Here is a 22,533-nt window from a genome sequence, read left to right as displayed (position 1 = left end):
AGGATACATTGTCTCTGGAGTATAAGTCTTATCTTTGAGCACAACAACATGTTTGTATTGTTAGGATTCAGTTGCCTGCGGTCAAAATCACTTAATGACATAGAACCCCTGGGCCCTGAGTGACATGATCCTATCTGATTGAATTATTAAGCACTTCTCATGGAGCATGTAACACCCTACAATTTTACTCTTTTTTTTCACGTGACTCTAATCCTGGTTAAGCTACCAGTGAAGCTCTCAAGCATTTGAGTTGTTTGTTATATTCTAATTCAACATGGAATTTCATTACCATAAAGCTATATTGTTGTACGTGGGCTATAACCTATTTTGGGGTCATCAGATCATACTACATATATGGAGGCAAGGAATTTATATTTCTACTGGACTATGATTGGATCCTATGTATTATTTTTCTTGTTTTGGCATATATGAAGCTACAATATTGGAAACAAGTTGATATTCAGATTTATTATCTACGAGATGTATCGGTGGTTTATCTTATAGCCTCATATGCACCCATGTGACTTGTGGATGGACCATGTGGGTGTTCAGCATTGTCACATCACATGAAGTACTGATTTTCATCATCCATCATTGAATTTGTGGTAAGCTTAATGTGAATTATTGTTAGCATTTAGAGGCTTTCAAAGGCGTAATTGTGAGGTAAAGATTTTAATTCTAGGAATGTATGGCTTCTAATTATTGGAAAAGGTTTACTAGAAGTGGATAGGAATACTCTTTCCTATTCAAACTAAATTCTAATTGCAGGCAGTGATTTTTCTACTTGTTTAATGCATGTTGCAAATTTGTGTTTTCTGAGGCATTAGGTAGCATAAACTATAGGGGAAAGAATCAGTTGAAATTTCACAATCATATTTTTATGTTTGTAAGCTCTCTTATGATTTCTCAAATAGTGATTTTATGTCTGTTATGGTATCATGTAGCTTAGGCTGTGGTAATTTTTTTAACTGGTGAAGTATTCCACTGCCATTTCCTGTGTACAATACCGATGTAGACCTTATTTATACTGTTCTAATTTGTGCAACCGTAGTCGTGTGGGACTAGTGATCTCTCTTTTGTGGTTAGTTAACTTATTCATTTGATTTAATTGATATTTGACCCAATTAAACATCATGTGGTGGTTACTTTTAGAATAGATTGATGACTTGAGTAGATTTAACGTGTTCATAATCCCCCGCACCCCTCCAATCCCCTCACCTGTTTGTTAGGTCTATGCTGCAGTGTTTCGTGGCTTTTTGCTGTTGTTATCCCAATTGTAGATATTGTTGCTGCTGAAAGCACTAATTTTGCAGCCTAGTTTTGGAAGGTTGATACGCTGAGAATGGATTTCGACCATCCTGAGAAAACGAGCCTTGGTCATGCCTGTTAGCATTTTTGGCCTGACTTTTTTCATCTTTATACCCCATACATATGCTGTGTTAGACCTTGGCATAATTTTGACATGAAAAGGCTTATGATCTTGCTCTTGAAGTGACGGCTGACGGGTTTCATGTCTTATGTTTCCATTTTAGCCTTCACAAGGTAGTAGTGTTCCGCGTTGCTAATATCCTGATGATGGAAATCTCATCGCCATGATTTGTCTCTTTAATACCCCTCCCCCCGTCACACAGTGAGCACATTGATGTATTCATGTCATTTAGAGTTTCGTTCTGGCTTATTTCTCTTGCTCTCTTCTTGTGCCTGTTATTAGGCTCGGGTTTCTTATCTGTAACTCACTAAATTGCAAGGAATTCTTCGCACTTGTGCTCAAACCATTTGATTATGCCACTTAGTTGATGACATCATAGTTTTCAGTTTACTTAAATTTCACTCAGGCTTGACCCAAATGGCAAATTTATAAGTTTATCAAAAGCATTTTTCTAAGGTGGATGGCAATTCAAGATGACACGCATGATTTTTTCATCAACTAAAATTTAAACCATTCGTGTTGTATACTATAATATGCACCCATAGTCAGTGTAGTAGTTACTACTAGGTTTTAACATTACTCCCAGAAAAAAAAATTAGTATCTCGGATTCAGTTCTGCCTAGATGAAAAGAATTGAGCACGGAGAGACTAGCCTATCACACTAATACTAGAAACAGCTTTCCCCTCGTTAGCGTGTGCACCCGATGGAACTCTGACTCGAAGCGTGTCATTCCTGGTAGTCTGTTCTTCCACAGAACATATTCCTGCAAAATCGGAGGCGTAATGTTGGTGAAAAATAGGTACTAATCAAATTGAGGGAAAAACAAGATAAATTGATAGTGTACTTCCTTTTCAGTGAAAACATGAAAGCACTACTATCTTGTTATAACACTTCATTCTATATAATTAAGCTTATTAAATTCTTACAATAAGCCAGTTAAGTAAATACGATACAATCATACAAGCAAAACAGAGCATTTAGTTCCGTTTGAGCGTGTGAGGTACATGAGCCGATATACGAGGATTCATGTATTAACGTTATATGAGTGCGCAGGTAAGGTCATGTACTCACAAAAAACATCCTTTACGTCGGTTCCTTTTCTTCTCCTTCTGCTTCTGTGGTGGCTTGATGACTACTCTAATAGCAGCATCAAATACTACTTTCACATTCTGCACATTGCAAGGATAGTAGAGTGTCATTGATCCACCACTCAACATTTGGAGATCATGAAAAAGATAACAACATGAATTTGGTGGGGAGGTTGTGACAGTGGCTTGACATTGCAAGACTATGGCTCTAAATTAGTATGCTTTTACCGTGATATTCCATCTTCGGATGTCATAACCATGTCGATACTTTAAAACACGATTAATATTACTGTGGATGGATTTAAGTGAATCTGGCTGGGAGCTCGACATATATTTTTTTCCAGAGAGGTTCCTACTACATATGATATTCTAAGAATTGCTAGATTGTGAAGGAAATCCCATAAAGAGAATCACTTTACTTCTATCACATATTCTACCTGTTGAGTTTTTGAACTGCATTCGATATAGTAGGCAGCGCCAATTTGCTTCCGGAGCTCCTCCCCCTGATCATGCATAACCCACCATCGTTTCAAGATGTGAACAAAGCACAACAGGCATTAGTTGGAAATGAACAAACACATACCTGCGCAGTGGTAACAGGCACCAATCCAGGGTGATCAGCCAAGTAATGCTTATCCTCGCGAAGATCTGTTTTTAGTATAAACACACTATTTTCTTTCAATAGATAGCGTAAACAGATGAACATATGCAGCATCGGTGAAAGAAATATGAAAGCATGCAGAAAAGGTTTTGAGTCCCTCACTCCATGCCCACAACATATAACACAGAGAGACAGAGGCAGCACAGTAAGAATACTGAATAATGTGTAACTGAACATTCTCATTAAGAGTTGCCTACAAGAACAAATTGAACAATTTTCTCAACACAACATACCTAGTTTGGTGCCAACTAAGACAATTGGAACCCCAGGAGCAAAATGGTTGAGTTCAGGGATCCACTGCCAAAATAATGACAAGTTAAACACTTATTCAAGAAAGGACGTACCCAAAAAGCTTATACACATCTCACTGCTCTACGTTGAGATTCACCTTCTTAAATATGTTTTCGTAGCTCGCACGACTAACTAATGAAAATGCCAAGACAAACACATCCCCTCCTCTGTAGCTCAGAGGCCTCAACCTATTGTAGTCTTCTTGGCCTGTTAACAAGATCAGACACCACAAAAACTACTTTATCTTCACAACTTCAAGAAATGGTTTCTTCTTTTCTCAAATGGAAATCAGGAGGTTTCATGTTTTAAAGACATATTTAACCAAAAGTTCAACTAATCTCATGAATTACCTGCTGTATCCCAGAGGCCTAAGTTGACTGTAGTTTCTTCAACTACCACATTTGCACTGAAATTATCAAACACTGTTGGTATGTAGTCCTAATATCCCCAACAACAAGATTAAAAGAAATGAAGTTAGAAGACTCTCCCAATATATCAAACAATCAGAAAGCTAAGATTGCTAAGTAAGTAGTAATCCCCAACCCAGATCACGAATTTCAAGAAAGATACCCTTTTGTCTTTGCATAAAAGAAAAGATGATATTAAAATAAAAAGCTGCAAATCCCAGAACTCCCACTAACACCAAAACATAGAGTATTTATCAACCAAAACAATCTTTCCAGCAAGAACATACTGTAATTCATTGACTACAATTTGGAGAGAGAGGAGAGGACTGACAGTGGGGAATTTGTTACTGGTGTAGCAAATGAGCATACAAGTCTTGCCAACAGCACCATCACCCACAGCCACACACTTGATGAATCTTGAAACGCTTGCAGGCATTGTAGCATCACCGTACACACACACACACACACACCGGTATTGAAGAAAAGTGTTGAAATGGAAGTCAATGACAATAACCAAGAAAGCCTTGAGTAAAAAAATTAAACCTTTTCACGGCCCTGGTAGTTGGAATGGTTGGGGAATCAGCCTATATTATATTATATGGGCCTTCATGAGAGAGTCAACCAAGCGTAGGTCACATGATACTTATCAACACAATAACCTCTTCTACTGACAGGGTTGTTGAAGATTGTATATTAGATTGTAGATTGTGGTAATCAATTCTTAATCTGTGGTGCTTTAAAGACTGCCATTTTTGCCTCTGACTCATAATTGGATTGTTGCGCTGAATTCTAACTCTGCTAAATATACCTAAAATTTGATTAGATGCGCACATCTATATACAATTTCTATGTGGGGAGAAACTGAAACATTTGTCTGACAGAGTGACAGTATTAAGAATCCCATCAAATTTCTGGAACTGCCTCATTAGAGAGTGGGCCCGTCTAATTAAGTTAACTTTTTATTACTAGTATTATTCTTGTAAGATGGTTAGGTATAGTGGAACTTAATTTTTGTAATTCATTACGTTGAGATTAGATGGTATGATTGTTGTAATTTTTTCTTTTCTAAGAAAGAGGAAATTGATTTTTAGAGAAAGAATATGGTCATAATTAGCGGATCCAGGGTTTTAGGTTTGGGGGTACGATAAATATTATTGCGAGTCAGACACCTCGAAGTACGAGTAACAGTTAGCAAAATTTTAGAGCAGTTCAAGTCATCTCAGTGCATGATATTAATGCTCGTTAAAAAGCAATTGACTTGGATGATCGATTTTTTTTAATATAGTACTATTAGTTAGGTTTTAAATTTAATAATAATATATTTAAGTAATATTTATTTATTTTTTTAATATAGAAACACATAAAAAAATAATATTATATAGATTAGTAGTAAAATTCATATTTTGCTAGTCAATTTGATGTATAGAATTCAATAACGCTAAAATAAAGTATGAAATCATTCTTAAATTCAATTCATATATACTATTTATAATTTTATATTTTAAAAATCTAATATTCCCTTATATTTTCAAATTCATAAAAATACTCCATATAAAAATTAAAATAAGAAATTGTTATTTGCGAAAATTTTCACACATTTACACAAATCAAAACCAACAAGCAAATCAGAAGTGGCCCCCACCTCATATGCAAAGGCGCGTCCACTCTCTCTCTTTCACTTTCCCCTAATCCCTCCCCCTTTCTGTGAAAAATGAAAACTCAAAAAAACAGTCTGCAAAACTTATTTTCTTCCAATTCAAACAGCTGAACATGGATTTAATGGCTATGGCGGATGTTTTAGAAAAAATTTGGGGGTACAATCGTACCCCTCGTTCTAAGCTGCGTCCGCCACTGATGGTCATTATTGTTGTTTCAGAAGGTCCCAAGATTTATGAAAATATTATATATTACATTTTGCAAGAGATAGAGCTCATAATTTTATTTTATTTTTTTTGATTTTTTTCCTAATTTTTTGGGAGGGCGCATGCTTCTTGAGTTGCTTGTATTTGTGTATTTGTGAGCATATTTCTGATAATAAATTATATTTAATGCATATTTTCTTAATGTAGCACAAAATCAAGACGGTAGATGAGCAGGGGCGGACACACGTGGAGAGAGGGTAGGGCTTAAGCCCTTACCCAATTTCTTTTTTTTTTAAATTTTCTATTTTCAAATTTTTCAAAATTTGGAAAAATAATGTTAAGCCCTTACCAAATAATGCTACTGAAGACAAAATTATCTTGTGATGAAGAATTGTAAGGGGCTGAAATTAAAGAAGGGGGAAGTAAAAATCTGCAGAAAGAAAGTGTAACAATGGTGTCTGGCAGCGTAGGGAAGAAGATAAAGAAAGTGTAATTTTATAAATGAATTAATTAATTATAAAAGTAAAAGTCAACCTTACCACACTTACCCCACTTTATATGTACTCGTTTTTAACTTTAAAAAATAGAGAACGCATTTTATAGAAGTGCTATCACTTTTTTAAGGTGGGCACACGTTTTTATTAAAATTTTAAGAAGAAGTGGGTACACGGTTTTGGGACTTTAAAAAATCAAAGGAATACAGAGGGTTTGAGTTTTTGAGACTTTACAGAAATTAACATTCAAATTTTACATAAATTGTGAGGTAAAGAGTTTATTAAAGTTGTTAATTTTATATTTTACCTTTTGTCTTTTTAAGATTTTTATAGAATAGTTGCAAATTAAAAAAATGATAACAATGTTAGTTGCGAGCTAATAGTTGTGAATTGTGATTGTCTAATATATAGAATACAATTATGTTACGTTGACGTGGGTGTTGATAGTATCTTATTGATATAAACTAACGAGAGATGAGTGGATAAATGACGTTTTAATTGTGTATATTGAGAATGACCTGTTTTTAACTATTGATAACGAACGAATCGTACAACGTTTTCAATTAATGAGAACACGTAAAATTCAGTTGTCACCGCTTTAGAAGCTCTGACATGTTCTTTTTATTAAATACTCCCTCCGTCCCATAAAAATATAGGCAAGGGATATAGCATAGGAATGAAGACAAAATTGGTAACGTAACAGAGAAGAGGGGAATGATAGTTAAAGTAGTATTAAGTGGATAGTGGGACCTACATTATTGAATTAATATAACTTTACAAAAATGGAATGCACATATTTTTGTGGAAGAACGGACGAAAATGGAAAATGCATATATTTTTATGGGACGGAGGGAGTATATTTTGCACTAGTTCGTATTAAATATATAATGAAGCTCAGCCCTTACGGCCAATTTTTTCTGCGTCCGCCCCTGTAGATGAGGACGGCTAGCCATTAATTATCCTCTACTATAGACTTAGACTAGTCAAGATAACGTGAATCTTAGGGATTCAAGACACATATATTTGCCCCGGACTTGCTCTTGTAAATATTTCAACAACCCAACAAATCCCAACAAGAAATTAAACAATAAAAATGGTGGAAAAGGAAGAGGATGGAGGTGTTATGATTTAGATAGATGCTTGGAACCTATGGAAAACAATGAAGACAACCCAAGGTAACTCTCACCAAAGCAAAAATCTAATGGCTCCACAAAACTAGCAACACAAGAACTAGAATTGCATACCTAAACATTCAACCTAAGCCCGACAATAGATTGGAATGCAACCACAAGGGATTTTGATAAATCTTCAAATGAAGATGGGTGCTCACAAATGGAGTCTTTGTTCTTCAACAATGTTAAAAGTCTAATGACAAAAACCCTAGACATGGGTATTTATAGTTGAGGTTAAAAGTGCAAAATAAAAGAGGAAAAAAGGAGCAAAAATCGCAAGTAGCACAAAACGCCCGGGTCGGGTGTTTTTCCTCTCCAGGCCGGGCAAACTCTCTGTGGTCGGGCGTTTTGCTCGTTCGACTGCGCGGCTTTTGTAAAACGACCATAACTTTCTCATCCGAGCTCCGATTGAGACGTGCAAGGTACTCACGCGAAGCTCTTTCGATGGAGAAGACAATGATGGTCTTTGAAAAGCATTTGGACATCATATGGATAGGCGAATCTTTGCTCGAATCTGACCCCAGTTGCGGCTTGACTCTTTGTCACCTCTTCTCTTCACTTTCCTTGGTTTAGCGCTACCCGGATTCGTATCACAAGATTTTGATGCCTTAACTGAAGTTGTACATTTGTACCCCATGTATTTATGTGAGTCCTTGCAAAAAGTTGAAACCCAAATTCCAAGGCTCCTCCACGTCCCGATCCAACAGTATTGTGAGAAATATTCATTTAGGGTTAGGGTACGCAGTGATCCTTACCCATTCTTGCAACTTTATCCTTTCAAAACCGACTGTGTAGAATAAAATAAAAAATTATTAGTAAAAAAAAAAACAAGGGATTTAAGTTGGGATATTCCAATCAGATTTTAGGGTTAATTTTATTCAAATTACGAGCTAATCACACTAAAATATTTGATTTCGGGCTAGCATGGGAATATGCACATATTTTATACTTGGTGTTTTCAAGCCTGAAAAAAAGTCTTTAAATTCGTCCATAGTGGCCTCCTTATACAGAAGGAAGAGAATATGCTTAAAAGGCACTAAACTCAAACTATTGATCTTTGTAAAATTGAAGTAATATTGGTCGGATTTTAAATAATGTAACCCAGAGTTTCAGGGGAATGTGAATGAGATATAGGTGTTGGCGCTTTTGATGGAGGTGCAATCGATAAAATTTGACGCTTGAATTCGGGAAACTGCAAAAATCGTTGCACGTGATAGTTCAGCGGAACAGCCAGAGCACATGCGGCCAGTCCTTCCATCATCGACAACGGTATCTGCCGATTCTCTTCAATGTATTCATTTAGTGGGTTGTAAATTTATGCTGTTTCTTCCTTGTCCCATTTGGGGTGTTTACTTGTGTCTTTTGGAGTATTTGCTATGATTTTGCTGTTATGGGTGTAAATTCTTCAGCCACATGACATGATTATTTGGTGGATACCGATGAATATGGTGTTGGCCATTGTCATTTGGATTAAGTTGTTTATAGCTTTCCCTTCCTTTGCGCGTTCAAATCCTTACTATGGAAAAAGCTTGGTATACTATGTATGATGACATTCTGTCTAGCAGGGTGGTTGGCATTTGACAAAGAAAAGCGATTGAACCTCGGTGTGAATTGGTTTTATCGATCATCTAAACTGTAGCTGGGAGAAGGCCATCTGTCGGACACTGCACCAATTGAAATTTTATATTCCTCTGCACCTGCATATTTGCTTCATCCATGCAAAGTTGCATTTCTTCCTAGAGGCGTCGAGTTTCTTTTGTTTGTAGTATGACATTTCAATCAAGCGTGTGTGGTGGCTAACCGATCAAGATTGCGTTTTGTCAGTCATCATAGCCAGATTATGTTTCTGCTTTTCTTTTCCTGTTATGTCTTCTACATATATATAAATTTTTTATTTTGCTAAGGAGGGGAATTATTGAAATATACTACTCCATATCATTGTTATCATCATCTCCTGCATTGCCATACCCATCCGCTCCTTTCCTTATGGGACCTTAACTGCTCTCCCATTAGCCACATTTTCTGTTGGTGTCTCCTCATATGTAGATTCATTCTTCTGCTGCAAGCCCATTTGCATCTCCAGTAAATTCACAGTATCTGGGACCTATTGGTTCAATGACATCACTATTTCAGAGGCCATATATGCTTAGCTTTCTTCACATTAGTAATAGCAGTGCACTAGAGAGCAACAGGCAGTGGAGCAGGCATTTGGACCTTAATTCAGGCCTTGGTGCTGTGGAAAGCGATGTTTGGGAGGAGATATTGTCTCTTTTGTCGGGCTAGGATGTTTGCTGTTTCAGGTGGTATTTTGAAAAGGAAAGAGCCTGACGGAGGATGGGATAATGAGATATTCAGACGCAAGCAATCTTCATGGCAGTGGAGCATAAACATCTGGAACGTAACAATTCATAGAATCCTGTAAGTGTTTTTCTCTGAATTCCACTACGAAACACTAGTTGATTTGGGATGGATTAACTTAAAGTTGTAATAGGCAACTTTTAGTGCAAAATCATTGTTAGATGAAGAGTTTGCTTGTAAGTGGTGCAAATAATTGTCCTTTACTGCTTTGATCTGTGTGCCTGAGTTGAAACTTGCCTCTGTTCTCTCAGTTTATTTGAGAGCACTATCCAATTAAGTACAAAATTGATTTTGGAGCTTGAGTTCACTGTATGGGCTTTTTGCAACTTCAAATGCAGTCAATAAGCTGCTGCACCATGCTTACCTTGACTAAAATATAAAGTTATAACTTACTACATATCAAGAGTATATTAGGTTTTTATATTTATTATAATTACATTGGTTCTGGTCCTGCTTCTGTTCCTGTTATGCATCATCTGTGCATGGGCTGGATTGAGATGGTGATTTATAACATAAATTTCTGTGTTTTAGTATGACAAAGTTAGTACCTAAATGGACAAAAATTTTCCTTAGTTCACTTAAAACTCCTTTGGCTGATATAATGGTTTGATTTTGTACTCATGTGAATAGGGAATGGAGGAGGCTGTCAATGTCATGAGGTGAAGTGCTGATCCTCATCTGCATTGCTGTAACTGGTGATAAGCTTCTCTCCTCATGGAATGCAATAGATTATATTAGACAGCTCTTTTTTTCAGATTGATGATCATCAATCAAGGCTTCAGTTACAGTCACATTAAGAAAATATGATATGGCTAACATGGGTAACACATGAGGGTTAACTTGTAGGTGCTGCATCTGTATTATCATTTGAATGTGTTAGTTAGATGACTGCATTAAGTAAAGACTCATTTTTGGGGAATCTAGAATTTGAAGTGACCGAGGAGGATTTTAACATATTAGGACTGATGTACTGCTATATTTTAAGGAACCGGTCTTGCAAGTGAAGTTGATATAGGGTTTTTCTTTTCGTGGTTTCTGAAGAATTTACTATTATCTTGATGGATTTTCTTCAGAGGATGGATGGCTTGTGCTTGTTAGTAGATCTTTTATGTCCAAATCCCATCCTCAACTTGCTACAGTTATTTTATGTTGTCGAGATGAGTTATTTTTCCCATTTGTAGCTGTTCTGCAGCTTGTGCTTGATTTGTGCTGTATAACTGATACAGGTTAAATTCTGCTTGAATTTACTGCAAGTTGTTTGTGGTGGCAAATGTACCAAAGAAGGAATTTAAAATAATGGTTCATAATTGGCCTAATTGGAGAAAATATATAATGCGTCTCGACTGGCAATATATCACCCGGATTATTTGATGAGATCAATTACGAGATAATCATCTCTCATTAGAATGTTGCTAGAATTTTTTTTTGTCCGAGCTTCTTCATAATCTTCCCTGAGATGCAAACTGTATAGCATCGACAATGTAGAGTAAGTTAGACTGCTTCAACAATTAGAGCCAAAATATGAATACTATTCATATTCTAATGGTATCACCTAGAGTTTTGCAACAGATTGTTGTCTAAGCTCTTTCCTCAAAATCTTTCCTATAGGTGATCTGGGTATTTCTCTTGTAAAAATCACCCTCCTCAACCTTTTGAACGGTGCAACCTATTTACACAGTAAAAAACAGAATTTGAGTAAGTCCTCACCATATTTGTGATAGAATGATTTTTAATGGTGTTAGACATTATTGCCATTGATCTGGATTTTTACATTTGACTAGATGAAGCAAAAATTTATGAAGTTTGCTGATATATCTGATAAGGCTCAAGTTATTACATGTTGTTGGAGACATCTGAATTACCTGTTGTGCAATAAACTGTTGAACTTGTTTTGTTGTTAGTGAACTCATGGATGATCTCACAATATATGCTATTGGAATTTCGCCAGCTTCAGCATCACCTAATCTTCATGTTTTTCAACTCTTAGATTAGATATTTATTGCATATTATATGAAGCCAAGGCTATGATTAAAGGTACATGGTTTGGGTTGTTTGCTGCTCACCCTATAACAGCAGCGTCCACTATTTCAGGATGAGTGAGAAGCAGATCTTCTAGCTCTGAAGGTGCAACCTAAAACAACCACAGCATCACCAAATGTGACAAGTAAACAAGAGTTAACAACTCTCTCCCTTACCTGAAAGCCTTTATATTTGATGAGCTCTTTTACACGGTCTACAATATAGAGTCGACCCTCGCCATCAAAATAGCCAACATCTCCTGTGTGCAACCAGTCTTCCTCATCTATGATTTCTGCGGTCGCCTTGTGGTTGTTCAAATAGCCTACAACAAGTCAACAACCATTAAACACGTGGCTCATAGATGTTGAGAGGATCAGGCATACCTTTCATCACCAGGGGGCCTTTAATCCATATTTCACCTTTCTGAAAAGGAGACAGACGTTGCATAGTCACTGAATCGACTATTTGAGCTTCAACGCTGGGAGCAAGTGGCCCTACAGAGCCTGGATGAGGTGAACACATTCTGTTTTCGAATGAAATAACACCTGATGTTTCTGTCATGCCATAGGCCTGTCAAAAAGCTCAACTTCATATTATGATTAACAAACTAACATTAAAAATTTACACTTTTGATTTTCAGGTAACCTTGTACTACCTGACATACAACAGCTTGTGGAAAAGTCTTGGAGCATGCTTCTATTATCTCCTCCCCTAATGGAGCTGCTCCAGAAAGAATCTCCTTCAACGTTGAAACGTCGTATTCCTTCACCATGTCCTGCTTCTTGATGAGCTCCAAAACTACAGGGGGCACAACGAACATGTGTGTCACCTTGTACTGTTCAATAGCCCTCAGCATAGCATTCATCTCATACCACGCCATTACCACCACCGTGTTCCCTCTCTGCAGCTGTGCGTAAACCAGAGCCGACAGTCCAAAGATATGACACATGGGTAAGAAGCAGAGAAAGACATTCCCTGACTCCTTATTTGCTTCTTGATCTGATGTCATCATCAGGGCAGATTCCATGAAGTTCTTGTGTGTCAGCACAGCTCCTTTGCTAGCTCCCGTTGTCCCCGATGAATACAATACTGCTGCCACGTCACTCTGCATCACATCTGGCAACGATGTGGTTGGTGTCGACCGGATCAATTCCAAATAGCTATGCAGCATTGGATTGTTTGAGGCACTTTGGTTTAGCAGAATGCAAGGAAGGTTGAACTGTTTGATTCTATCATAAAGTTGATGGACTGTGATGATCAGTTTGGGATTGCTGTCTTTGATCTGTTTGGCAATCTCAGCTGCTGTGTATTGTGGGTTCGAGGGGATGACAACGGCCCCAACAGCCACCACCGCGAAGAAAGCGACTGGGAAACGGATGGAGTTTGGAGACAAGATTAGGACGGCGTCGTTTTTGGAGATGTTAAGGTTGAGGAGGGCACATGAGAGCCTTAAAACATGAGTTTTGAGGTTGGAAAATGTTAAGGTTTGGGCAGATTGTGCATCAATGAGTGCAGGTGAGTTGGCAATGGATGAGATTTTTGTGAATAGAAATGGGATCATTGAGACTTTGGGGTGGTGGGGAAGAGAAATGGGAGACCTTGGAGATCGGTAGATACCATCTTTGCCATATATTTCATGTACATTAGACATGGTTTTGTTTGGGTTTGAATAGGTAGTGAGTGAGTTCTGTTGTTAAAAGTTTCTCTCCTTGCTTTCTCTATTTATAGTTATGTTTCAATCCCTCGTTACAGGATTAACTTGAGAAAAACAAATACTCCCTCCGTCCTATGTTACTTGAGTCGTATTCTTTTTTCGGTTGTCTCAAATTACTTGAGTTATTTCTCTTTTTGACTAAAAACAAAACATCTAATCACACATACTTTACTCTTTCTTTTACTCCACTCTCTCTTCTCTCTCTTACTTTATTCTCTCCTCTATTTTATTTTACTCTATTTAACTCACTAAATATAATTTTCTTAATTCCCGCATAAAAAAGAAACGCCTAAAGTAACGTGAGACGGAGGGAGTATGTGAAAAATAAATATGCGAAAAAGAAATAGAACACTCACAAAACTTGTCAATTTGTGTAGTACTAATTGAAGTTTCGAGCATGCACATAGTGCGGCTCGAGTTACAGATTATGTCCCCCTATCTAATTAAGAGATGCACTATAATTTCCATTAGGCCGTGTTTGACTAGATCTCCTAATTAATAGTTAAAGCTTTTGAACTAGAAGTCTAGAAGTGAACTTTGTATTCTAAACGTGAATTGCGTGAATTAATTTTCTGTAAATATATGTATTTTAGTAAACATATATAGTCTATTTATTTTCAATTTAATGTCCTTTCCAAAATAAATCTGCCTTAAGGTGGATCGAACCATAAAATTAGTAGTAGTTTATATGGGTGGTTGTCATTTTAAATGATTCCAGTAAATTGGAAAGCAAAATAGATTCGCTATCTATTCATATTATATCTATCAACATTGTAGATCACCTCAAATATTGTCTCTATTAGTGATATGATATAACAAAGGTATACTCACAACAACAATACAGTAACTTTTATTCTATCTCGTTAGACCACGAGCTATTGTATTTTGTCTTGGAGTGCTGGCTCATGCTGTTTTTATTTGAGTTGCTATTCAAATTAGGGTGGCAAAATGGGTAGCGGGTACTGGGTAATACCTATTTCGACCCGATACTTACCGGGTATTGGGTACCCGCTACCCAACGATAACGGGAAACGGGGCGGGATCGGATAGTATGTTTTAGAATTTTGCGGGTAGCGGGTATACCTGCAACCCACACGGGTATACCGGTTAGTCCCGATAATACCTGATATTATTAGTATTAGCTATATACATCTTTTAATACTTTATAGAATCTAAGGAGATCTTTTGAAACATTTTTATATTCCTACTAATATTTAGTTGAAAACTCACCGGAACTAGCTATAGAATTTCCCCTCATTTTTATTCCTAATCTATTCAAGCTTACTATCAAAATTAATAAAGTAAATTTATTAGGAAACATTGTCGGCTATTAGGGTTTTCAAATTTTCTATTTTAGTTAATTAGTAGTAACAAATATTTTATGTCCCATAAATTTATTTTCTTATAAATTAATTTTTGGGTCGGGTGCGGGTACCCGCAATGTCGGGTATGGGATACCCAACACGGGTATCAGGTAATCCCGATATGTCGCGGGGCGGATATTGAGACAATAAATTTAGCTAAAATCGGGTACAGGTACCCGACTTGTCGGGTGCGAGTAATCCGTCTTGCCACCCCTAATTCAAATGTGTTTAGTCGTTTGATTAGGAGTTTTATATTTGACGCATGCTTTTTGCCCTTTTTTTCTTGTCATAGACTCTTGCTCGCCGTCTTTGAGTAGAGCATTTTCTTTTACAAAAATAATTACTTTTATTCATAACAATAGTCATTTTAACATGTACAATTATTAATGTTAGAATTTTGCTAGAACTTTTTTGTCTAAGCTTCTTAGTAATCTTGCCTAAGGTGCAATATGTATAGCATCGACAATGTAGAGTTAGTTAGGCCTAGGGATATCAGTGTAGCCCGCAACTCGTGGGCTGACCTGAATAGCCCGCTAAATTTATATGGTTAGGATTAGAAATTTTTAGCCCGATAAAATTAAAACTCGATTAGCCCGCACCCGATTAACCACCAATCCGTTAGGACCAGACCCAAAAACTTGATGGACTGGCCCGAAACATGATAAAATTTATATTATTCTATTTTTTAACTCCTAATTTGTTACTTCATAAATTAATTTTATAATATAGATAACTAAAAAAATATCTTTTAGTTTTATACTCCCTCCGTCCCAGAAAGATTGTCCCATTTCCTTTTTTACACTCGTTTTGCAAATATAATAATAAATAGTTAAAGTAGAGAGAGTAAAGTAAAAAAGAGAATAATGTAAAGAATAACTTTACCTACATTATTCTTTCTCTTATTTTACTCTCTTTCAACTTTACCTATTTATTATTATTTTTGCAAAACGAGTGCAAAAAAATTAAATGGGACAATCTTTCTGGGACGGAGGGGGTATTAGATATATAAATTATATATTGAATTTTTATTAATATAATACTCCATCCGTCCCATAATAATTTGTCTCGGGCACGTGTTTTAAAAAATGTAAATAAAAGTTGGTTGAAAAAGTTAGTGGAATGTGGAACCCATTTTTTATATTGATTTTATAATAAAATGTAAATGAAGTGAGTTAGTGGAACGTAGATCCTACTTATGATAAAAATGAAGTGTGACAATTATTGAGAGACGGAAAGAGGAATTGATAAATAAATTAAAAACTTCAAATCAAAAAAAAAAAATATTTAAATTTCTAAAACATACCGTGACATATTATTTGGAAGAACCAGTGTTCAGTGAATACCGACGAATATGGTCTTGGCCATTGTCATTTGGATTAAGTTTATAGCTTTCCCTTCCTTACTATTAATCTACTATTGAAAAAGCTTGGTATATTGTGTATGATATTCAATTTTTTCTGTCTAGTAAAATTACTTTTTCCCTCCATCCATTGGATTAATTCGGTGGTTGGCATTTGACAAAGAAGAGTAATTGAAGCTAGGTGTTATCGATCATCTGAACTGAAGCTGGGACAAGGCCTTCGGTGGGACGCTGCACCAAATGAAAATTTTCATTCCATATTTACTTCATCCATGCAAAACTTGCATTTCTTCCTAGAGGCGTCAACGAGTCTATGACATTTCAAACAAGCGTGTGGTGTGGCTAACAATGTCAATCATCATTAGCCAGATTGTGTTTCTGCTTTTCTTTTCCTGTCATGTCTCTTTTATATATATATATATATATATATATAGGGAGATGATCAAAATAAGTATGTGTTTAAATCCAGAAATGCAGCCCAAATCTTGGCCCTAGGATTAGATGATCTAATGGTCAATAATTAACCCAAAATACGGAAGGTCATAATTAAGTAGTTTTGGGTCATATTATAAGATTTGGGTTTATGTCATGTTAAGATCATTTTAGGTCATGCTTTGTTAGCATGACCTAAGAATAAACTAACTATGACCTAAAAATGCCTTACGTATGACCGTGTTCTGCATTTCTGTATTTAAATCTGGTCTTCATAGATCAAAACCCTATATATATATATATATATATATATATATATATATATAGGGGCACACTATGGTGCCACCATAGATAAAGTAACACCATAACACCAATATACACCCTTAGATCCGGAAATCCAATGCCCAAGATTGAATTTCGCGAAAAGAATTGAGATCGCTGTCTAGTGTATACGGAATTGCTGTCGGGGGCATTTTAGTCATTGAACTTGAACCAAATCAGAGATATCCCCAAAATTAGTGTCATTCTCTACATCTTCTCTCTCTCCACGCAGCCATTACTCTCTCTTCAACCATCTGCTATTAACAATTGGGAGAGACCTTAAATTCATGAAATCCCACCGCCTCCGCCTCTACACCGTGAATCGGTGATTTTCAGCCACCACACTTAGAGAATCGGCAATTTTCGGCAACCGCTACGCCGTGAATCGGCGATTTGTGCTAATTTAGGGAATTCCGAACGCCTCTACGACGTGCATTCAAAAATTCATCAAACCTGTAGCCACTAAACAACAAAATCAGTCCACAACTACAAGGTTTTAGGTTTTTTCATTCACAAGGTATGTTGATCGGATTCTGGTTGGTGTTGATCGGAATAGGTATCAAGAATGATATTGTGTTTGTGTATGCAGATTAATGTATGTGTTTATCAATTTTTGTTCCTGTTTCCTTGATGTTGCTGCGAGATTTAAGTATTATTCATTCAATCCCTGCCTTGTTTAATGTTGATTGGTGTTTGTTTGCTAAATTTATTGTTTGGATCTGAGGCTTTTGTGAGATTTTGGCTAATGTTTTGGAAAACCTAAACGAATGAGCTGCGCTCGGTTAGGAAACCTAGATCAGCGAGCTACTGTAACCAAGCGATGTGCCATCGATTTTTAATCAATTAATCGCGTTTTGTTGATGATTTGGTTGTCGATTAGTTGTTGTATTGTATACACCTGTATTTTTTTGGATGTTGCTTGTTTGGTGGACAATATTTGATTGATATTCTTAGTTTAACGCAGCGGGAGAACAATTATAATGGCAAGGAAAAGAAGATAAGGATAGAGTCGGATGAGGAAGAGGCTTAACGGAGCATTAGTAGAAGGAGCATGGACGAGGAGGAGGCTGAAGCGAGCCATAGTCGAAGGATATGGATGAGGAAGAGGTTGAACAAAGCGGGAACAAAATGAATGTACTGAGTCTGTACAACACAATATGAGAGAGAGTGAAGCAAGATGTTTAGGTATTGGAACTTAATTTCATACGTAATTTTGCATCATATTGTGCTACATCTTGTTGTATCGTGTTCTATGAATTGCTTTTGTGCATCTTGGATTTCTAGATTCATACATTTCATCTTTTACAGTATTGTAGTGCATTATTTTGTGAAGTGTAGACCATTAACAGTATTGTTTGTTATATATTGTTTATCACCAAATATTGCAGTTCATAATATACAGTATTGCAGTGCATCATTTGCAGTATTGCAGTCCATTATTTTGTAAAGTGCAGAGCACTTGCAGTATTGCAGGTTTTATAGTGCACTGCATCATTTAAAATATTGCAGTTTTGTTTATCAATTTTTGTTTTTTAGAGTTGCAGGTTTTTATAATGGAAATACTCTTTTATTTTGTAGTGTTGGAGAACAAGAAAGGACCGATAGATGTTGAGAAGATGGTCGTGGACTACCATAAACCATCACCAATGAATGAAATCTTGGTGTTTTTGAACATGAATTCTGATTTGGTTGATGTTTTTTCTTAGTAACTTCTCGTACTGAAACATGGAGGTTATATTTTGGTCTAGACAATGTTGCTGACATAATCTAAATTGGCTTTTTTTGTAGTTGTTTTGTTTTCTATTACTTAAAAAATGTTTGCATGCTTAAGATTAAATCTAATTAAGGTATATGTCACTAAATTGTTCGCGTCAACAAACACTAATTACTGAAATAGAATGCAACTTGAGAAATTAGTAAAGTAATAGATTGAAGCAAATAATGTACTGTGCAATCTTTCATTAAACTACATCAGTAACAAAATTATGAAATAATATGTAAACTGCAATATTGGTATAATAACACTGCAATATTCAATGAATAACCCTGCAATTATGTAATGTAAAAATTTGTACTTAAAAAGGTTTGAATTACAACAAAATGAACACCAATTCCTACGGTCATGGTGACCTAATTCTTCACATTTTTTACATGATGTAATGATTTGCTGTTCAACTTCACACCGACGTAATAAGTTGAACAAATAATGTGGTGTGCAATCATTTCATTAAACTACATCAGGAACAAAAATTATTACAATAATATGTAAACTGCAATATTGTCGTAGTAACACTGCGATATTTAATGAATAACACTGCAATCTGGTAGTGTAAAAATTTGTGCTTAAAAAGGATTGAAGTAAAACAAAATGAACTAGTTGTTCTGTTTTCTCTTTCGTTTGCTACAATTCGTAGAGTCATGGTGAACCAATTCTCTACATTTTTTGTACCGACATAATGATTTGTTGTTCAACTTTATAGTTTTCCTTGATGGACACCAAACGGCTAGCAAAATCACTTGTCGAACCTCTGGTCTTCACAATTGCTGCTACAACCGACTTTTTGATAAAATAGAAATCTCAGGGATTGTTGTCAAAAGACTTTTCCCAAGAATGAGGATACATGAGCCGGACTGCAGTATATAATTAGGTGAACGGCAATATGTGATACATAAAACAACAGTTAATACATACAAAATGCATAATACAAAAACAGAGTATTGTCATAAAATCATAGATTAATGCTCTGCATTACGCCTCATGAAATCGAACATTACTCTTCTACCAATATTGAACATAACTAGAAACATATTCTACTAAACAAGTACTCATCGAAAAAATCAAATCTAACAAAATCAAAACTACTCTTCAACCAAAATCAAACAACACTCATCAACTAATATTGAACATAAATAGAAACATACTCCTCCAAAATTGATCAATAATCGTCAAAACACACAACAAATTAATCCATCGTCAAAATCTTCCATTAATTAACCATTATTTTGCAGCAAAAAATGTCGATGCTCACCTTATGGAAAAACATCCATATCAAAATTGATGATCGAGTCGCCCATATTCGTATGAATTTGTGGAATGAATTGTAGAAACCTATGAACATAACACGATCTGGAGGTTTCTCAGTTGTCAAATTAGGAGTGAAATTGAAGAATTGCATATTCGAAATCCAATTGCAGAAAACGAATTGGGGAGAAATCGAATTGCTGAATCTGGATTCAAAATCAGATTAGATTTAGGATTGAAACTCGATTTCAATCTACAGAATCTGGATTGAAAATACTCGTGAATTTGGTTGAATCTAGCGTGAAATTGGAATGAGAAAATGATGTAAATTGGAATGAGAAGAAATGAAAATCAACGTGATTTGTGTGAATCACATAAGAATAGGAATTTCCTATTTTACCCCTCAGCATTTTAATGGGTTCAACATAATTATAATCAGCTGCCACATGGCAGCTTAATAATCACACGATTTCCAGATCCAACGGTCTAAAATGGTGGTATGGTGTCATTATAATAAGTGTTGTCATTTTAACACATCCCTATATATATATATATATATATATATATATATAGGGATGTATTCAGGTCAGAACGCTAAGTATAAGTAAAACTCAAAACACTTGCAGTCCATTGGATCATATGATCTAATGGTTAGATTAATGCCACGTGTCATCTAATAATGTAGAATTTTAGACTAATAATGTAGCTCGGATAATAATGTAGCAATTTAGTTGAATAATGTAGCATTTTAGTTTAGAAATGTACAGTTTTAGTCTTACAATGTAGATTTCTAGTCTAATAATGTACCTCGCCTAATAATGTAGATTTTTAGTATGATAATGTAACAAATCACAACCATTCAATCTAATGATCCAAGGGCTGTGATTTGTGCTGTGTTTTACACTAAGATGCTGTAAGGACCCTAACACACCCATATATATATATATATATATATATATATATATATATATATATATAGTCCTATAAACCACAAATCCACCCTTAAAGACCGAACTATAGACCAAATTAAGGCCACTCATTTTTCTTAATCTTATAGTTATGATTAATTTACAATTAATTTAATATTTTATTAAATAAAAACGTTTTTTTTTAATTTTTTTTATATATATATATATTTTTAATTTTTTTAAATTATTTTTTAAATTTTTTTATAATTTTTTTATAATTTTTTTATTCGATAAAAACTTGATGGAGTAAATAATGAACTATATTCACTACATAATGAACTAAATGAATGTATGTTATGAACTTATTACTTCATTCAGTCGTGCTATTACTTCATTCAATTAGTTTATTACTTCATTTATTAATGCTATTACTTCATTCTATTAGTTTATTACTTCATTCTGTTAATTTATTACTTCATTAAGTCATGCTATTACTTCATTCCATTAGTTTATTACTTCATAATGTGTTATGACATAATTATCTTTCAGTTTGGTTTAGGGTTATTACTTCATTCCGTTAGTTTATTACTTCATTCAGTCATGTTATTGTTATGAGCTTATTACTTCATTCAGTCGTGCTATTATTTCATTCCGTTAGTTTATTACTTCATTTATTCATGTTATTACTTCATTCTGTTACTTATTACTTCATTCCGTTAGTTTATTACTTCATTCAGTCATGTTATTACTTCATTCCATTAGTTTATTACTTCATAATGTATTATGACATAATTATCTTTCAGTTGGGTTTACAGTTATTACTTCATTTCGTTAGTTTATCACTTCATTCAATCATGTTATTACTTCATTCTATTAGTTTAGTATTTCATTCCTTTAGTTTATTACTTCATTCAGTCATGCTATTACTTCATTCAGTTATGTTATTACTTCATTTCATTAGTTTATTACTTCATTTTATTATTTTATTACTTCATAATGTGTTATGACATAATTATCTTTCAGTTGAAGTAAATTCAATATATAATGAATGCGAAAAATTATTTCATAACATATATTCATTTAGTTCATTATGTAGTGAATATAGTTCATTATTTACTCCAGCAAGTTTTTATTGAATAAAAAAAAAATTCAAAAAAATTAAAAAAATTAAATTTTTTTAAAAAAAAAATTAAGAAAAATATTTTTTTTTAAAATTAAAAAAAAAAATGTTAAAAAAAATTAAAAAGTTTTTATTTAATAAAATATTAAATAAATTCTAAATTAATCATAACCATAAAATTAAGAAAAATGAGTGACCCAAATTTGGTCTCTAGTTCGATCTTTAAGAAGGGTTCGACATTGATCACAACTCTCTCTCTCTCTCTCTCTATATATATATATATATATAGGGAGATGATCAAAATAAGAATGCATTTAAATCCAGAAATGCAGCCCAAATCTTGGCCCTAGGATTGGATGATCTAAGGGTCAATAATTAACTAGAATAGTGATATAGGGCAAGTACCCCTTAAGTATATAACTAGAGAACAAATCTCAGCCACAATATCAAGAAATCAAGGGCTGATACTTGGTCATGTATTTGATCCAGATTTTACTTCACTATAAGAAT

General features: G+C 34.9%; 2 protein-coding genes and 3 long non-coding RNA genes across 7 annotated transcripts; 2 read left to right on the top strand and 3 right to left on the bottom strand.

Annotated features, from left to right (window-relative positions):
• Nucleotides 1-1,890: 1,890 nt before the first annotated feature.
• Nucleotides 1,891-4,718, bottom strand: LOC125192946 (rac-like GTP-binding protein 3). The gene is made up of 8 exons (XM_048090628.2): nucleotides 4,209-4,718; nucleotides 3,821-3,908; nucleotides 3,568-3,677; nucleotides 3,413-3,476; nucleotides 3,102-3,166; nucleotides 2,956-3,021; nucleotides 2,502-2,599; nucleotides 1,891-2,193 (listed from the first exon to the last, which is right to left on the bottom strand). The coding sequence occupies exons 1-8, from the start codon at nucleotides 4,311-4,313 to the stop codon at nucleotides 2,157-2,159; spliced, it is 633 nt and encodes a 210-aa protein (XP_047946585.2). The 5' UTR covers nucleotides 4,314-4,718; the 3' UTR covers nucleotides 1,891-2,156.
• A 3,658-nt stretch (nucleotides 4,719-8,376) lies between these two features.
• Nucleotides 8,377-12,550, top strand: LOC125196876 (uncharacterized). Its single transcript, XR_007171956.2, has 5 exons — nucleotides 8,377-8,674; nucleotides 8,971-9,823; nucleotides 10,394-10,458; nucleotides 11,855-12,294; nucleotides 12,423-12,550. It is a non-coding gene; the product is annotated as an uncharacterized LOC125196876 (long non-coding RNA).
• On the bottom strand, nucleotides 11,053-13,433 carry LOC125196875 (putative CoA ligase CCL7). 3 transcript variants are annotated; one of them, XM_048095536.2, is made up of 7 exons: nucleotides 12,438-13,433; nucleotides 12,166-12,352; nucleotides 11,959-12,104; nucleotides 11,827-11,894; nucleotides 11,626-11,728; nucleotides 11,316-11,429; nucleotides 11,053-11,226 (listed from the first exon to the last, which is right to left on the bottom strand). In XM_048095536.2, exons 1-6 carry the CDS (start codon nucleotides 13,431-13,433, stop codon nucleotides 11,316-11,318), a joined length of 1,614 nt encoding a protein of 537 aa, XP_047951493.2. In that variant the 3' UTR covers nucleotides 11,053-11,226. The 3 variants fall into 3 exon arrangements, with proteins under 3 accessions (XP_047951493.2, XP_047951492.2, XP_088926184.1); XM_048095535.2 differs by having other exon boundaries at nucleotides 11,053-11,429; XM_089070058.1 differs by lacking the exons at nucleotides 11,053-11,226; nucleotides 11,316-11,429 and having other exon boundaries at nucleotides 11,437-11,728.
• A 3,803-nt stretch (nucleotides 13,434-17,236) lies between these two features.
• LOC125198461 (uncharacterized) lies at nucleotides 17,237-18,745 on the top strand. Its single transcript, XR_016137728.1, has 3 exons — nucleotides 17,237-17,490; nucleotides 17,938-18,158; nucleotides 18,552-18,745. It is a non-coding gene; the product is annotated as an uncharacterized LOC125198461 (long non-coding RNA).
• A 553-nt stretch (nucleotides 18,746-19,298) lies between these two features.
• Nucleotides 19,299-20,262, bottom strand: LOC148927325 (uncharacterized). Its single transcript, XR_016137654.1, has 2 exons — nucleotides 20,003-20,262; nucleotides 19,299-19,604 (listed from the first exon to the last, which is right to left on the bottom strand). It is a non-coding gene; the product is annotated as an uncharacterized LOC148927325 (long non-coding RNA).
• Between the last annotated feature and the right edge of the window lie 2,271 nt (nucleotides 20,263-22,533).

This window comes from Salvia hispanica, chromosome 4 (genome assembly GCF_029641045.1).
Source record: "Salvia hispanica isolate PSC_SH4W2 chromosome 4, Shi_PSC_v1, whole genome shotgun sequence".
Taxonomy (NCBI): Eukaryota; Viridiplantae; Streptophyta; class Magnoliopsida; order Lamiales; family Lamiaceae; genus Salvia; species Salvia hispanica.
Note: the sequence above shows the minus strand (reverse complement) of the source record. Positions and strands in the feature narration are given on the sequence as shown.

Bases quoted from the DNA above. Each gene is read 5' to 3' on its own strand.
- LOC125192946 (XM_048090628.2), bottom strand. From the start codon at position 4,313: ATGCCTGCAAGCGTTTCAAGATTCATCAAGTGTGTGGCTGTGGGTGAT. The intron at 3,909-4,208 runs GTCAGTCCTCTC...TGGGGATATTAG, and splicing joins CCAGTAACAAATTCCCCACT to GACTACATACCAACAGTGTT. The intron at 2,194-2,501 runs GTGAGTACATGA...CCGATTTTGCAG, and splicing joins CGACGTAAAGGATGTTTTTT to GAATATGTTCTGTGGAAGAA.
- LOC125196875 (XM_089070058.1), bottom strand. From the start codon at position 13,433: ATGTCTAATGTACATGAAATATATGGCAAAGATGGTATCTACCGATCT. The intron at 11,895-11,958 runs GTAAGGGAGAGA...TGGTTGTTTTAG, and splicing joins TCAAATATAAAGGCTTTCAG to GTTGCACCTTCAGAGCTAGA. The intron at 11,729-11,826 runs GTGAGCAGCAAA...AAAAACATGAAG, and splicing joins GTGGACGCTGCTGTTATAGG to ATTAGGTGATGCTGAAGCTG.